Consider the following 17956-nt stretch of genomic DNA (forward strand, 5'->3'; position numbering starts at 1 on the left):
ATTTAACTGTTTTCAATTTAGAAATAAAATTAATACACTGAAGAATATACCTAAAAATTTTGACTCAGCCCGCCAGCGCATTTTGTGCTTCTCATTTGGCCAGCGGAGAAAATTAACTGCGACCCCTGATCTGTATGCTCCTCTTCGCCATCTCTTCCGTGTTAGCGGTGTCTTTTACAAAAAGCCTGGAAGTTGGCCATGCCACAGAGTCAGCCAATACATAATCAAAAATAAGTAATATCGGGCTGGTGTGAATGACGACAATCACCACGAACACCAGAAACAACAGCAACCTCGTTCGGCGGTTCAAATGAGGCCGACTAAAATTCTCCGAAAAGAGGCTTAACGTAATCTGTGCAACGGAAGCAGTTTGATTACTGACGCTTAATCGGCAGTCATGGATTGATCAGCATCCGTACAACTCACCCTTAGAAAGCTTTACAAGGCTATCTCCGCACTTTCCTTGTCCAGCGACATATGCACTTGCACATCATGCACAGACCATGTGTATGGTTGTATGAGTAGGCTAATCACCATGCCGCTCCTGGTTTCACGGTATCAAGCCAGAAGCCGCCCCGCCCATAAGAACCCCTGTTAGTACGCAACCGATCACATATACTACTAACTGGTGCATGGAAACCGGTGCAAAATTGCACACACGCTATATTTTCTTATTGAACCCATATGACAGTTGCATTTGTGTGTACGCTTTATTATGTGTTATATGTAAGCAGGTTTACAAATTTGCGGTGATTGTAATAAATTCGACCATACAGCCGGCTGTCCGCTACAATTCACAATTACTACAATGAGTCGCAATCAGATTCAGCCGGTGATAAACTGTTGCATGGCCATCCGCCCCAGGATGCCGGATTCGGATATTCTCCCGGATGCACGACAAGTGGGCTGCCTTGCAAGTCACATTCGCCATGCACATGCCATCTTAACATAAGAAATGACTGTGTTAGTACATACGGTTCATCTCTATTATACCGTACACGATGCACATTACTCACGTGCCGCATATTACTTTAATTGATGAAGTGACGTAGGTAAAGGCACCTAACCTTGGCGCAGCTGTCGTCAGCTCTAGGAATTTCCCACCAAAGTTATCACGTTCGTATAGAACAATCTGCGAAAGATAATTGCGTGTTTAAAGGCTCAATGCGACGTGCCATCATCGGCTTAATTGGGATAAAAGTTCCAGCGAATTCTGCGTGGCCAATATTTTGGGGTAACGTTTTGACTGACGCGTTGTCAAAGCCCAAATTCACACATTTCGTCGGGTGATATTAATCAGCGATACAACGAGCTGGAACGTCGGTGTTGTATTATCTTCAAATTAATCAAATCTGAGACCATGCAGACTTACGGATTCATTCATATTGTACATACCTTGTGAGACATATCCGAGTATATATTATTAGGTTTTGGTAATCTAGAAAGATCTGCTGAGGTACAGGACAATAGCATTTAAATCAGTGATTCTCAAACTGGGGGCGTGAAAGCATCTAAAAGATACGCAAAGCTACGGACAATTGAATTTTTTTTCGCGCTTCGCGCGATTTACCTTCAATTATTGGTTGTTGCTATGCGTATACTATTCATTTCATATTTTAGGATTCTTTCATCAACAATCATAACATTCCATGCCATCAAACTAACCGCTGAGATTGCTACCATTCTGTTTCAAAAAAATCATTCCAAAATATATTTATGAACGTTCAATGTTCTTGCTCAAAAGTATCATTGGTCCCCACCCAGTGGGACCAAAGGCACACGGCCTAAAAGAATGTTTGGTCGCCCCCTTAAAATAGAATCAAAAATAACTCAAATATTGGCATAAAAATACGTAGCCTACATGCATATTGCCCGTAAATCTGCAATATTGCACTTCTAATAGAGTAATTACTAAAGAATATTAGTGCGCAAATTGAACGGTGTAACAACAGAATTGTAAAATATCAAAACCAATCAAATACGATTGTAATATACAGAGGCACTGATGCGGGTGTGGTCGGACTGGTTGAGATCCAAGGTCGTATAACGATCATCCTTAGCATATACCCACCAGCACTGCGCTACATATTTTCTATGTCATCATTGTTTGTTTTGTATTTTGAATGGATAAAAAGTATAGACTCTCTCTCTCTCTGTCTCTTTCTCTCTCTGATTGTCACACAAAAAAAACGAAAGGTTTTTGGTGAATATTACTGCAAACCAGTGTGACGTATGTTTTTGTTTTGCATATTTAGTATGAAGGGAATACATGCCGGCAATAGAAGGATCAAATAAATATGAACCCGAAGAGAAACATATGTAATTTAGTTTGTACGTCATATCTACCGAGAAGTGTATTATAAAAGCCTAGAAGTAGGTTGTGCTACAAGTCGGCAGCAACGGAATATAAATGAAGAAAATTGGCTTGGTGTAAGAGATCATTGGAGTCGACACACACCATGAATATAATAAACATACCAGCGAGCCCGGCGAGACGCTGCACGAGTGAATCATTACCACAATATGGCACAATGAAAGATGTTAATCACTACATTTCTGGAACCAATCAATTGACGACCTCGATGGCAGATGGCAGACCGGTGCGCTCTGTCGTTTTTTTGCAAATTGGCAGCACTGATACGAGTCACAAGTAAGTTAAACAAGAAGTTTAAGCCTACACTGCGACGCGCATCGATTTCCTACCACAACACGAACACAAGAAAATGTGCACACGGGTCACCACCACAACAGTGACATGTCGGCTGGTGATCGGGCTAATTTGCCTGCAATCAATAATAATTCATTCCGTCACAAATCATAAGCTTAAGCATAGCAGTGAGCATGAGTTTGAGTATGCAATATGCATGCATCTTGACCTCCAGGGTACGCCTGAGACTGGCTAAGGGAACCACTGGTGCTCCACGCAAACACCGGTTAGCAACCACTGGTCTAGAACAAAACATAATTTTACTCTTACAGCTGGCAATCTAATCACATGTATGGCAAATACTATAACTCGCAGAAAATTATTAATCTAATCTATGCGAACGACGACAAATTTGTTATCACGGGAGGGCGTCCTTGAAGCGATCATGTTCAACCGCATGGCACCATTTCAATAACAGAATGTTCTAGTTACACCATCGAATCATCCATCGCAATGCGCACTTCAAGTTACATAGCCTTCTTTATATAGTTTCTGAACATCTCTATACGAAGAAGTTCAGTGCAAATTGTTCTTCTTTTGCAAATAGAAGCCCGTTTCCACTCACGTATGTTTTGAGTTCATGCCTCGCTTTTCATGACACCTAGTTGTAATAATGTAATACAATGGATCTCCACATTTTTGACTTCGTGTTGCACAACAATGTTGTGAAGAAGATACTCGAAACATCGACAGCTGGATTCACCCTTGCTCATAAGGCGTTGCCCCGCATGCCAGACATGCTATGCTATATGTAGTTTCGTTTTCGTTCGGGACCTTTTCCACATCGTCGAAGGCTCACGCCACGCTACTGGCAATATTATCCGAGGATTACAAAGTAGTATAACGCAAACGAAAAAGAAACTAATATGTCCAATTGTCCATTAACATTCCTACCCGAGAAGCCAATGAGGATTGACAATGTAATTACCTAAAGGCGAGGGATTTCCAATCGGCTTGGAGAAGATTCTAAATTCCGAGGGCGGATATCGACTTAGGAATGTGTAAGGACAAATTAGTTTCTTTTTCGTTTGTATTATACTATACTTTCATGACACCTAGTTGTAATAATGTAATACAATTGATCTCAACATTTTTGACTTCGTGTTGCACAACACTGGTGTAAAGTAGATACTCGAAACATCGACAGCTGGATTCACCCTTGCTCATGGGCGTTGCCTCGCATGCCAGACATGATATGCTATATGTAGTTTCGTTTTCGTTCGGGACGTTTTCCACATCGTCGAAGGCTCAAGCCACGCTACTCGCACTATATTCCGAGGATTTACAACGTAGTATAACACAAAGGAAAAAGAAACTAATATGTCTATTAACATTCCTACCCGAGAAGCCAATGAGGATTGACAATGTAATTAATTAGTTTCTTTTTCGTTTGTATTATACTACTTTGTAATCCTCGGATAATAGTGCCAGTAGCGTGGCGTGAGCCTTCGACGATGTGGAAAACGTCCCGAATAAAAACGAAACTACATATAGCATATCATGCCTGGCATGCGGGGTTACGCCGTTAAATGAGCGAGGGTGAATTCAGCTGTCGGTGTTACGAGTATCTCCTTTACATCAGTGTTGTGCAACACGAAGTCAAAAATGTTGAGATCCATTGTATTACATTATTACAACTAATTGTCATGAAGAGCGAGGCATGCACTCAAAACATACGTGAATGGAAAACGGGCTTCTATTTGCAAAAGAAGAACAATTTGCACTGAACTTCTTCGTATATAGATGTTCAGAAACTATATAAAGAAGGCTATGTAGCTTGAAGTGCGCATTGCGATGGATGAATCGATGGTGTAACTATAACATTCTGTTATTGAAATGGTGCCATGCGGTTGCGAAAGATCGCTTCAAGGGCGTCCTTCCGTGATGATAAATTTGTCGTCGTTCGCATAGATTAGATTAATACTTTTGTGCGAGTTATAGTATTCACCGTGCATGTGATTACATTGCCAGCCGTAAGAGTCAAATTATGTTTTGTTCTAGACCAGTGGTTATTAACCGGTGTTTACGTGGAATACCAGTGCTTCCCTTAGCCAGTCTCAGGCGTAGCCTGGAGGTCAAGATGCATACTCATTATCACTGCTAAGCTTATGCTTATGATTTGTGACGGCATGAATTATTATTGATTGCAGGTAAATTAGCCCCGATCACTAGCCGAAATGTCACTGTTGTGGTGGTGACCCGTGTGAACATTTTCATTTTTTCATGTTGTGGTAGGAAATCGAAGCGCGTCGCAGCGTAGGTTTAAACTACTTGTTTAACTTACTTGTGACTCGTATCACTGCTGCCAATTTGCAAAAAACGACAGTGCGCACCGGTCTGCCATCTCCCCTCTCCCGTCGAGGTCGTCAATTGATTAGTTCCCGAAATCTAGTGATCGACATCTTTCCTTGTGCCGTATTGTGGTAATGATTCACACGCGAAGCGTCTCGCCGGGCTCGCTGGTATGTTTATAGTATTCATATTAGTTAGTAGTATTCATATTAGTTTATACTTTATAATATTCATATTCAATTGATCCTTCGATTGCCCGCATGTAATACCTTCATACCAAATATGACGAACAAAAACATACCTCCCGCTGGTTTATAGTAATATTCACTAAGAACATTTCGTTTTTTGTGACAATCAAAGAAAGAGAGAGAGAGTGAATCTGTAGTTTTATCCATTCAAAACACAAAACAAACAATGATGACACAGGAAACACGCAGCACACTGTTTGGTATATGATGGGGATAATCGATGCGACCTTGGATATCAACTAGTCTGACGCCACCCCCATCAAATAATTACAGTGCCTCTGTATAGGCCTATTACAATCGTATTTCGATCGTTCTATTATTTTAGAATCCTGGTGATACACCGTTCAATTTGCGCACTAATATTCTTTAGTAATTACTGTATTAGATATTCAGTATTGCAGATTGGCGGGCAATACGTATGTACTTGTACACGCCGAAATGTGTAAGTCTGAGCCTAAATCGAAACGTAATTTGATGCCAAGATTTCAGTTATTGTTGATTTTATTTTTAACGGCGCGACCAAACATTCTTCTAGACGTTGTGACTTTGGACCCACTGGGTGGGGACCGGTTATACTTTTCAGCAACGAACGTTGAACGTTCATAAATATTTTTTGAAATGAAATTTTTTGAAACAGAATGGTAGCAATTCCAGTGGTTAGTTTGAAGGCACGGGAGGTTATGATTGTTGATGTGAGAATTCTAAAATATGCAATTCAGACTACTCAAGTGCTTTTGTCCTGTACCTAACAGAGCTTTCTAGATTACCAAAACCTAATAGCATCAGTAGTATCTCCTCGGATATGTCTTACCAGGTATGTACATTATGAATGAGCCCGTATGTCTGCATGGTCTCAGATTTCATTACTTTGAAGATAATACAACACCGACGTTCTGGCTCCTTGTATCGCTGATTGATATTGCCCCGTGAAGGGTGTGAGTTTGCGCAGTGACAATGTGTCAGTGAAAACGTAACCCAAAAGATTGGCGACGCAGATCATCGCTTCAAATTCTTTCTATTCGCTGAAATTTTCATCCCAATTAAGCCGATCATCGCACGTCGCATCGAGCCTTTAAACACGCAATTATCGTTTGCAGATCGTTTTATACGAAGACATTAACTATGGTGGAAAATCCAAGGAGCTAACGGCAGCTGAGGCAAGGTTGGGTGACTTTAACGCCATCACTTCATCAATTAAAGTAATATCCGGCATGTGAGTAATGTGCATCATGCACGGTATAACAGAGATGAACGATATGTACTAACACAGTTATTCTTTCTGTTAAGATGGCGTGTGTATGACGAATGTGACTTCAAAGGCAATTCCTATGTCTTGGTTCCGGGAGATTATCGGAGTCCGCCATTCTGGGGAGGACAAGCCAGAACTATATCATCGGCTGCAGCTAATTATAACTCATTGTAGTAATTGTGAATTATAGCGGACTATACCGGCTGTATTGTCGAATTTATTACAAATACCGCAAATGTGTTCACCTGCCAATATATCAAACCTAATAAAGCTTACACACAAATACAGCTGTCACGGGTTTTATACGAAATTATAGCAGGTGTGCAATTGTGCATCGGTTTTCCATACTTTAGTAGCATATATGTGATCGGTGGCGATCTGACAGGGGTTATATATTGTCGGGGTGGCATGGTGCCGTGAAACAAGGGGTGGCATGGTGAATACTCAAACAGCCATACACACGGTCTGTGTATGATGTGCAAGTACATATGTCGCTGGACAAGGAAAGTGCAGAAATAGCCTTGTAAGGTTTTCTAAGGGTGAGGTACACGGATGCCGATCAATCCATGATTGCCGATTTAAGTAGGGTTACCATGTTTTGTAAATCTGAAAAGACGACACTTTTTCAGAATTTTCAGACTTGCAAAACCGTATGACAATTCTCAAACAATGGTCAATTTTTCCCACTTTGTGGTCGGTTGACTAAAAAGAGGTCAACTTTCCACTCAGCTCCCGAAATACCCACCGGAGCGTCACTTCGGTGCTGATTTAGGGCATCTCAGTCGAATTTTTGCTATGAATGTAACCAACATTCTCAAAAAAGAGGACAAAATCTCAAAAAAGAGGACAAAAGGGCATCCTCCGATGACACTTTCAAAAAAGTCAAAAAAGAGGACAAATCCTCTTAAAAGAGGACGTATGGTAATCCTAGATTAAACGCCATCAAGCGACGTGCTGCCGTTGCACAAATTACGACAATAAGCCTCTAATTTTAATTGGCCAAATTTGAACCGCTCAATGAGGTTGCTGTTGTTCGTGGTATTGATGGTGTTTGTCGTCATTTGAACCAGACCGATCCTCCTTGTTTTTGATTTCGTATCTGCCGACTTTGTGGTATGCCTCACTTCTAGGCTTTTTGTAAGACACACTTCGAACGCAGATGAGATGGCAAAGAGGAGCCTATAGATAAACCGCCAACAGTTAGGTAGGAATTCTGGATTGATCTCACCGAATGAGGTATCTCAGAAAGGTAATCGACTCTTCGATGCCCTGACAATGCTGACATGTCGCGTAGATTAGTCCGAACATATTACTGGCACGATGTCCGAGTGGCGAGAATGTTTTATCATCATGCTCCCAACAGGATGTCCGAACATACCCCATGCATGATGTCCAAGTGGCAACATATATCCCGAACACACGTCAGAAATGATGTCGGAGTAAAAACGCAGTCAAAACACACACCAGACATGATGTCCCATATGGTAGCGACGCAATCCGATCGTACCCAAGACATAATGTCCGAGTAGCCACGTAGTCCGAACATATCGCAGACATGATGTCCGAGTGTAAACATAGTCCGAAAATGATGTCCAATTAGTAGTGATGTTATTTGGCTCAGGTTACAGTATATAGTTAAAGTTTTGAATGCTTTAGGGATCGGCTGAATCAGCCGGTCATGCTTGGCACTTGGAAGATAAATACAGCAAATTGAATTCATTTGCAAGTGTTGGGAAAGTCCTTAATGTAGGGCATGGTATGGTATGGTATGGTATGATATGATACAGAACGAAATTTTGGTATGGAATATGGAAATGTGCAAGTATGGTATGGTATGGAAATTTCACAAGTATGGTATGACCCATGCATTATTTGGCATTTACATATGTAAATTGATGCTACTTCGCTACATTGAGAAGAATTTCAAACATTTCCTGTTTTTCTGTCGGCTTAAATATCAATTTCGCGGAGGCGCAACATTGCGATTACGGTTACCAGTTCACTGCTCATTAATTTTATTGCATATGCTATTATTCAATTCTGGGGGTCTCAACTTTCACCAATATAGCAAGTCTTTACAAAATAAAGTCTCACCAAATTTTATTAAAGGGAGCAATTTTAATAAGTGCATGGAAATGTAGATTTCATTTTGTGGGGAATGACAAGAAGGCTGGAAACCAATCTTGTAATTTGACAATACCTTGTCCATGTTTTAGATTTTTTTTAATAAAATATGAAAAAGGAAGGATATTTAGAAATGCATTATTTCATGTTATGCATAGTAAATAATTCGAGCTGTGCCAAAATGAATCAATTTTGCATGCCATCGTTAATCATATGTTTGCAGATGTTTAATGACTATATGAGAGTCATCGTCACTGTGGCATATAATTTTCGAAGTAAATTGGTAATATTGTTGGAGCGGTAGTCGTTGTTGGAGTCGGTGGTAAAATTTACCGACTCCACAGCCCTGTTAAGCACAGACTATGCTGGATATGATAGTCAAACTATAGAGACTACATCCTCTATAGTCAAACTATGCTGGTTAGAATACAGCATGGTCTGTGCTCACCTTGAGACTCTTTTCTGCGCATGCGCATTCATTAACGACGTTGAGATATCATATCCAGCATAGTATGTGCATACTTTAAACTTCTTTTCGTGTTTTCATTAAGGACACTTGCAACTTGACAACACTTGGAAGTCAATTCAATTTTCTGTAAGCATCTGATAAGTGCCAAACATAACCGGCTGATTCAGACGATCCCTAGAGCATTCAAAACTTTAACTATATCTATATCTTTATCTAAAGTAGACCTGGGCAAAGTGCAGCCTGCGGGCCAAATGCGGACCGCGGAGTAAACCTGAGCGGCACGCAAAAAGTTGCTTGAAATTCACAAAATATAACTACCAGTGTTGGGATCAAGTCACTACCTTCGAGTCACGAGTCATTTCGAGTCATCGCACATTTTAACTCGAGTCAAGTCAAGTCAATCTATTTTCTAAGGTGACTCGAGTCAAGTCAAGTCAGTCGATTTTTGGAGGTGACTCGAGTCAAGTCGAGTCAAGTCAAGTCAAGTCACGAGTCAAGTCACAATTCAAGTCAAATTGCCTTTTCGAGGTATGAGGCGTGATTACGTCATTGTATTTTGCTCGCTGTCTGAAATACAGATTGAGTGGTCATTGATTTTGAACTGATGAACAAATATAGAGTTTAATATACACGCAAGTAAGGCGCTGTATCGCTCACATTTAATTAGAACTAATAAACTCAGTAAGTAATTGCACGGCCTCAGTTTATAGTTACCAGCCTAAATAGAGAATAGAGAAACGAATTGATAAGATGCAATACATTACCCTTTTGCAAATTTATATGATACAACTCGAGTCATCGCCAATGGTTGAGAACTATATAAACTATTTTCGAATTCAATTTCAATAAAACAAGAGGTTTGGTTAAGTTAAGAACACAGAACAGAAATAGACATTTCGCTATTAAATTACTTTACTATACTATAGTCTACGACAAAGTAGGCTGTAAGCTTCGATCACTTCGTTTGCGATCAATATATTTGTGAGAGAACAATGGAGGCTCATTAAAACGCACGATCATTGAATGATTGGTCGCTCTCACGGGTTACACCAGAGTTGCCCGAACAATCCGAACATATGCAAGATACAGTGACTTTTATCGACACTGATTACTTAATGACTTGAAATTGACTCGTGAATTTTGCTCCGAGTCACGAGTCAATCCACATTTCTGATACGCTGAGTCAAGTCAAGTCAAGTCATTTTAGCAAAGTGACTCGAGTCAAGTCAAGTCATACGAAAAAGTGACTCGACTCTGACTCGAGTCAAGTCATGACTCGAGTCATCCCAACACTGATAACTACTTGTCAATTTTGCTGCCTGGAATAAAACCTCAGACTTTGAAGCTTGTTCTTTAATATACCGCGATTCCGCAGCCTACGTATACAGCTGGGGGTCTGATTTCAGAGACTACTCCAGGTCGTTTCGGCACCTTCCTATCTTTCATGGTGTCGAAATGTTGTGGTGTTTTGAAATGATGAAATTTTATGAATCAACTTGCACTACGTATGATTCAATTTCAAACCTTTCTCATCTTTTATAACTCAAGCCTTGACACACATCTTCTGATGGTTATGTATAAGTATTAGCGGAAATCAATTACGTATGTACGCAAGCACAATCGCACATATTTAGGACATTCGATGTCATTCAGTTTCTCGATGTCACTCATAATCACAATCGCTAATCAGCATACTCTTAACGACATTGTCTCCAAGCCAACGAGAGATAGGAGCCAACGCGTGCTATAGGCCGACGCGATAGTTAGGCTAGCGATGATATCTTTCGAATCAGGTCTATTGCAGATGCGATTGTGTAGGCCAAGGGACGCTGGCGATTTTGAAGGGGGCGGAAACGCTCAGGGGCGATATGGGGGGCGCTGAAGAAAAAAGATGAAGTGGTAGTAGTAAATATCCTTAACGAGTATTCAGAGCAAATGAACATTCCACAAAACATGACAAATCCCGAAATTTTTGGTCGCGCTGCACGACGATGTTTGCTGTGTTTTCATAAAAGTAGTGGTTTATTATCATTCATGTAAAACGAATTGCACGTACTTGTAGATCGCCAATTTCCCGTTAAAACACTGCCGTCATGCTTGCTAGGGTTATTTTCAACAACATGTTTCGAATTAGGTATTATATCCCGCAGCGCACACCGTGTGAAAATCGAAGAAGGAGCTGCTGTGTATCACTTTTGAGAGTGAGAGCCCCTTGTACATAAAATATGTTTTAAAGCTTTGTACACGAAATGAATCACAAATATACTTCTATTTGAGATCTACAAAATGTAATCGTCAGAATATTTCTTCATCGTATCATAAAGGATGATACTATCTAGTGTTGTAGTTCACAACCTCACATGAATGTTATATAATATGAAGGGGTGGTGTGAACCTCTGAAAGGTTCAGATTCGCGTGAACGCGAACCTTTTTGAAAGGTTCTGTGTGCACGCGAATGGGGGCCTCATGACGTCACGTGACGTCAAATTGCAATGTTAAACCCTACATTTCAGTGAAGAGATAGCCTATTTCTACACGATACCTAGTGACGCCTCGGGCCACATAATGTCACAATGCTGAAGTACATATTGACGTTTTAACCGTCGTCAAACGTTTCAACTGGGGCAATCAAATAATCTCATCAAATCAATATCTTCCGTCGCTTTGCCAACGATTTCGACGAGGACTTGCAAGGGAATATAAGCTTACGCCGTAACGGTCTAGGTCAGACCGGACAATGTATTCAACGTCTTAGAAGTATTGCTACGTTAATATTGATAGCAGAGTGTAAAACGGGTTTTTATACTTGCTACCGATATTACCCCATTTATCAAGGTATACAGCAGTAGCCCACAACGCAATCGCACGGATGTGGTTTTTATCATACAATAAACATATGAAATCAAGATTGTCCCCGTACGCCTGCTAGATTTTTTACATCAGACAATGATATCAATTTAATTGATTGGTTCAATAAGCATCATTCGCTGACGACCTATGTATAGTGCACTTCGTTCTTGATGTTGTGTGATTGCGAGTCACTAAATATTCGAGCAAACCTTTGTGACAAAGCAAGTAACATTTTTGAGATTGTCAAAGTGCATGCTCGTTTAGTGTTGACTTTTTTATGCTGCCGGGGTCATGCATATAGCGACCCGCAGTTGAAATGTTTCAACCAAAGATGTTATAATGAAGTGAAAATTGTAATGTATGAAAAAGGTTCACAGTGCAGAACCTACCAAGATTCGTTTGTGAACGTGAACCTCTAAATTTCTGAGGATCACTTCACACACAGAACGCGAACGTGAACCTCACGTTCACACCATCCCTAATGAGTTTGCTTTGTTTGGAATAGCCGGTTACATTCATGTTAAAATTAATAACTGGGTAGAGTACTAAATTCAATGTGAGCAGATGTATGCATCCCATTCTCAGTTGACTTACTTATACACTAAGACAAAAATCCATTACCATTAATTTCCCCGTATTGCCAACCCCACAGGACAAATAACATCCACCAGAGAGAATTATTTGCCAGTGGAGAAATACCAATTTTACATCGTGTGCTTATTTTAGATTGATACGTTTATGCGTTTCATTATCTTTAGACTATAGCGGACAAGAGGTAATAAAATAACAACATGTAACGAATTAATTGTACCAACGGGCACCCCCGAATATGTTCAATTAATAATTACGTGACCTTTATTTTCCAATACAACAGCTCACTCTCGCTACTGGTAAATCTGATTACGTAGGCTGAGAGGAGAAAATGTTTATAGCGACATATATATGCAATTACCACCTATTCATTCATGCATTATAGAAAACTTTTGGGGCGCTGGAGCACGATAATTTTTGAAAGGGGGCGCTGGAGCACGATAATTTTTGAAAGGGGGCGCTGGAGCAAAAATGGTTAAGAACCACTGGTTTAGGCCAACGATGATATCGTGCGGACAAGGCAAGGCATATGCGATTGTGCAAACCATCGATGGTTTAGTGCGATTCCTCAAGCCAGCGGAACTAGGCTTGTTGAAGACGTGATAAACCAGGCCGACGACAATAGTCGAGCGCGCGGCAATCAATGACCTAATTTCGCAATCATCTCAGCGGGAGATCGCGTCGCGTTACATCAGGGGTGTCAAACATACGGCCCGGCAGACGATTTCATCCGACCCGCGAAGTAATTCTGAGTAGATTGAAATATTCTTATATTTTCCAGTACATTTGTAACAAATCTTGAGATATTTTGCAGGAAATATTTCCATATTCATAAGCCCCATTATAACTATCCGACTACGGCTCTGTGGTCTCACTAGTTACCATTATCGTAACAAGTCGTTGAAATCGACATCCAGTTTCAAGAATGCAAAAAGTGCACACTAAGTTCGGAGTTTTATACAAATATGGACCCAAAAGTAGTTATTCACAGCAGCGAAAACGCCACTGCGGAACCGGTATATACATTATACAGTTTACAGGGAAAATATATTAGTTGCACTGTCACAAATATATAATTGAGAAATATATGGTCGCACTGCTGTGTCAATTTCGACCCAATAGATCCCCAGACATCAGAGAAACCGGACTTGCGGTTTATAAACAGAACCCAAACGTCCGCGTTTCCAATTAAATATCTTGTATTGGACGCAACCCTTATGCAGGGCTAACGCCAGACTACGACTAAATCAAAGGGATCATAGAATATGACCACTTCTATCGTCGTTAACGCCACTGTTCTAGCGGTTCTTAACTGTATTCAACCAGACAATCATCGTATTTTTTGCCAATTCCATTGTTCACGAATAAAGGTTTTGCGACTTGCTCCTTTAAAAACCCTATAATCCGCGTTTATCTATATATAAGCTTGGTATTCAGGTGAAAAGCAAGAGCACGAGGTAACATTTTGGAATCAGTTGACTGGTTCGGCCCGCGAGCGATTTGAAGGCTTGAATCCGGCCTGCGACGCAATTTCAGTTTGACACCTCTGCGTTACATTGTGCATGTGCAATGTGCATTGTGCAGTGTGCACAGACGAATCTCGCTAATTGGCAACACGCTTCTCACTAATTGGCCGCGGCCGCGCGCAGCACTGATAATGCGACTTATTGAATTGCAACTGAATATTAGCGTCAGAATGGTCGACCCCTGAAACCCCCCTCCCTGGCTACGCGACTGATACTACTATTTGGAAAATTGTAAATAGCGACAATTAAACAAATCACAAAATATGACGATGTAGATGTAGCGAAATATACCTGATTTACTTGAGTAAATACTACTAGTAGAGAAATACTACTGGGTAAGTATTTCGGTAGTAACCACCTCTGAAAATAATGAACTAAGCTAAACAGTGAACAGTGAATGTGAACAAATTCATTCACACTTTACGACAGTGTTTCCCAAACTTCGCTATACGCGAGTAACTTAACCCATAAATATTTGAAGTTTGCACTTTCAGAAACATTGTCGAAGAGTAAGAAGGTAGGGGAGCGTCGTGCCCCCGCAGTTGCCAATATCTTGTATGTGAACTATCCATATACCAGGGGTGGGCAAACTTCTGAGCTCGCGGGCCGCATTCAACATCTGAATTCATTCGCGGGCCGCACTATATAAAATGGGATTATAAACCAAAACGCAATATTGGTATTTGATGATATAGTGAGGACAGGGAGATAATATATCTGTTTATTTAAAACAGTGGTTCCCAACCTTTCTTTAGACACGCCCCTTTTTTGATAGTGGAAAATTTCGCGCCCCCCTTATCGTCATATCACTAAATCCAACCGGGTTGCTAGCAACCCCAACAGTTTGTTTGATGGCTTTGAAGGTTATGACTGTGGATGAGAGAATTCAAAAATACGAAATTCGGTCTATGTATAGAGAAACGCGCGTGAATTGGAGGTAAATCGCGCAGAGCGCGAAATTTTTCAGTTGACCCGCGCTTCTTCGCGCGCCCCTTCAGATGCTTTCAGGCCCTCCCGCCCAGGTTGGGAACCACTGATTTAAAACAAACCAAACATTGCTTTGATGATATCGTACACGCGTCAGAAAGATAGTGGCGAAATTTAATAGGCTGGTCGACCTCAATAACCATTTTGTCAAAATTATAGAGAGGAAAGACGGTTGTCCCGATTCTTAGAAGAGGATTGAAATTTAAATCTGTGAGCAGCGATCTGTTCATAGATTTACTAAGTTAACTTTTCATTCAGTTCCAGGACACACAATGCTCACAGAATCATAACCATGTTAGCTTCAAACACGCTTCTACTATGTGTAGATAAAATATATATGCCTATTCTACCCATACAGAGAACGAATCCACCTAAGACACGCGCGAATCGGTTCTTATAAGCGCATCACTGAAATAATTAAAACTGGAGTGACCAATCTGAAAACCCACTCGTGTTCCGAATTATGTCTATCTCGTTTAGGATTTCTGTGATGTTTAGCAGTTGAAACTAGGGATGGTGTGAACGTGAGGTTCACGTTCGCGTTCTGTGTGTGAACCTCGGAAAGTTTGAGGTTCGCGTTCACAACAGAACCTTGGTAGGTTCTGCACTGTGAACCTTTTTCATATATTGCAATTTTCACTTCATTATAACATCTTTGGTTCAAATTTATTAACTTTCAACTGCGGGCCACTCTATGCATGGAGCTGGCAGCATAAACATTCAACACTAAACGAGCATGCCCCTGACAATCTCAAAAATTTACTTGTATTGTTACAAAAGTTTGCTCGAAATATCCAGCATTCCGTTTGTGCATATTTAGTGTCTCTGTGCTGTGAGCTTGACCCGCAATCACATGACATCAAGAGCGAAATATACTGTATTTTGTCAGCAAATGATCCTTATTCAACCAATCAATGAGATTGATATCGTCTTCTGATGTAAAAATCTAGCAGGCGTACGGGGTCAATCTTGACTGCATATGTATACTGTATCATGAAAACCAAATCCGTGCGACTGGGGTGTTGGCTATACTTCTGTGTAACTTGTTAATCGGTAGCAAGTATAAAACCCATTTTACACTCTGCTCAATATCCATGTGGTAATACTCAGACGCCGAACACATTGTCCGATCAGGTCGAAATTGTTGGCAAAGCGACGCAAGATACTGATTTTATGGGATTATTATATCATTTGATTGCCCCAGTTCATACATTTGGCGAGGTTTCAAACGTCTATATGTACTTAAGTACTGAGCTATTATGTAGCCCCGAGTCGTCGCTCGGTATCGTGTACAGTAGATTAATATCGGCAATCACCTAATTTAAATATGGGGTTGAAATTACCAATATGACGTCACGTGACGTCATGAGGTTCACGTTCGTGTTCACACAGAACCTTTCAAAAAGGTTCACGTTCACACGAACCTGAACCTTTCAGAGGTTCACACCATCCCTAGTTGAAACCTTTTAAACCGTGTGGGCCTTGAGATCGGGCTGTCGCGCCAGAAATTGGAAATAAAAAACAATATAGGAAGTATTTATCTTAGAACAGTGGTTTTCAAACTTTTTAAGACACGCCCCCCCCCTTTATGATGGTGAACGATTTCGCGCCCCCTTATCGTCATTTCACAAAGCGCAAGGTTCAACTGCTCTGTAAATTCCCTTTTCTCGCCTTAATATTCTTTCGTATCACTGAAATGCTACTTTTTTTTAAATGTCTACCCAATACGTACTCCATCATGGACTGATTTTCATTTATTACGCAATTCTTGGTCGTGGTGCAAAAGACCAACAGGTGATAAGCGCCAAATCTTTCTTTTTAATAAACAACAACAACAACAACAACAAAGCGCAAGCAGGTTGCTAGCAAACCTAGTGGATAGTTTGATGGCATGGAAATGGAAGGTTACGACAATGGACGAGAGATTTTTAAGTGTGAAATTCAGACTAAATGCAGAGCAACAATTATGAAATTGTTGGTAAATTGCCCGGAGCGCGAAAATTATTTTCAGTTGAGCTCAGCTTTGCGCCCCACTTCTGATGCTTTCACGCCCCCCAGTTTGAGAACCACTGTATTAGAATTATCATGGTGAAATATACTAAGAAATAGTTTAATCAAGTCCCTGCATTATTTCGATTTTTAGTACGCATTTTATCAATATTTTAAAAAGTTTCTTTAGATTCTCGCGGGCCGCGGGCCTTAGTTTGCCCACCCCTGCCATGTACGAACCTTGTGTATATTATGTTTTCAACGCATATCAAATGTATGCATGTACAAATGATTCCTGGTGTTACATATGCCTATTTCGGCGTGTTTGCGGGATGCGGGCAAGCATAAAGATTTTATCCATGGCATGAATGATGCATTTTTATCGTTTGATTATTATATGTTACTTCCGCGATTGTGTCGCAAGATGTATAGAGCTATCAAAAGGCTTCGATATCACCTGCCACGAAGGTGATACGCGAATACTGTGCAAAAATGTCTTTTCTGAATTGTTGCTACTCCACGAGCGCCTCTCGTAAGGTTTTCATACCTCTTTGGTAAATCTTTTATGCAATACTCTAACAACCGTAATTAGAGTCCATTAGTTAGTCGAGGTAAAATCGTGGAAGTAACGCATCTTTATTTTTATGTTATGTTTGGAGGGGTGTCAGTTAGTATCATACCATTTGGTTTATTTTTCAAGCTGACAATCTCGGTTTGTTGGCCTACAGGCCTGACCAGGGAATTTTATGGCATAACTAGATGACCTTCTGTCTGCTACTAGTATTTTTTCGATGCCATTGCCATTTTGGTACAAGACGTTAGTGAGCAGTAGTTCTCAACCAGGGTGCCGATTGTTCACCTATGGAATTCCGCGAGAAAATCAGGTAAAAAAAATGAGGCGACAGTCGACATTTACAGAAATT

The 17956-nt window shown here is 40.6% G+C and overlaps 3 protein-coding genes across 4 annotated transcripts in view; 1 reads left to right on the forward strand and 2 right to left on the reverse strand.

The window, feature by feature from the left end:
* The window catches only part of LOC145452351 (prostaglandin G/H synthase 2-like), a 140033-nt gene that overhangs the window by 101386 nt on the left and 20691 nt on the right, over positions 1-17956 (reverse strand). The window lies entirely within an intron of this gene.
* On the reverse strand, positions 692-1540 carry LOC145452358 (beta/gamma-crystallin-like). The gene is made up of 3 exons (XM_080330562.1): positions 1396-1540; positions 1017-1132; positions 692-942 (listed from the first exon to the last, which is right to left on the reverse strand). The coding sequence occupies exons 1-3, from the start codon at positions 1471-1473 to the stop codon at positions 804-806; spliced, it is 333 nt and encodes a 110-aa protein (XP_080186688.1). The 5' UTR covers positions 1474-1540; the 3' UTR covers positions 692-803.
* On the forward strand, positions 1429-6779 carry LOC145452362 (beta/gamma-crystallin-like). Of its 2 annotated transcripts, XM_080330567.1 has the most exons (4): positions 1429-1456; positions 6010-6061; positions 6345-6460; positions 6535-6779. In XM_080330567.1, the coding sequence occupies exons 2-4, from the start codon at positions 6050-6052 to the stop codon at positions 6668-6670; spliced, it is 264 nt and encodes an 87-aa protein (XP_080186693.1). In that variant the 5' UTR covers positions 1429-1456; positions 6010-6049; the 3' UTR covers positions 6671-6779. The 2 variants fall into 2 exon arrangements, with proteins under 2 accessions (XP_080186693.1, XP_080186692.1); XM_080330566.1 differs by lacking the exon at positions 1429-1456 and having other exon boundaries at positions 5903-6061.

This window comes from Botryllus schlosseri, chromosome 12, assembly GCF_051294905.1.
Source record: "Botryllus schlosseri isolate E-star chromosome 12, Bs_hap1, whole genome shotgun sequence".
Classification (NCBI taxonomy): Eukaryota; Metazoa; Chordata; class Ascidiacea; order Stolidobranchia; family Styelidae; genus Botryllus; species Botryllus schlosseri.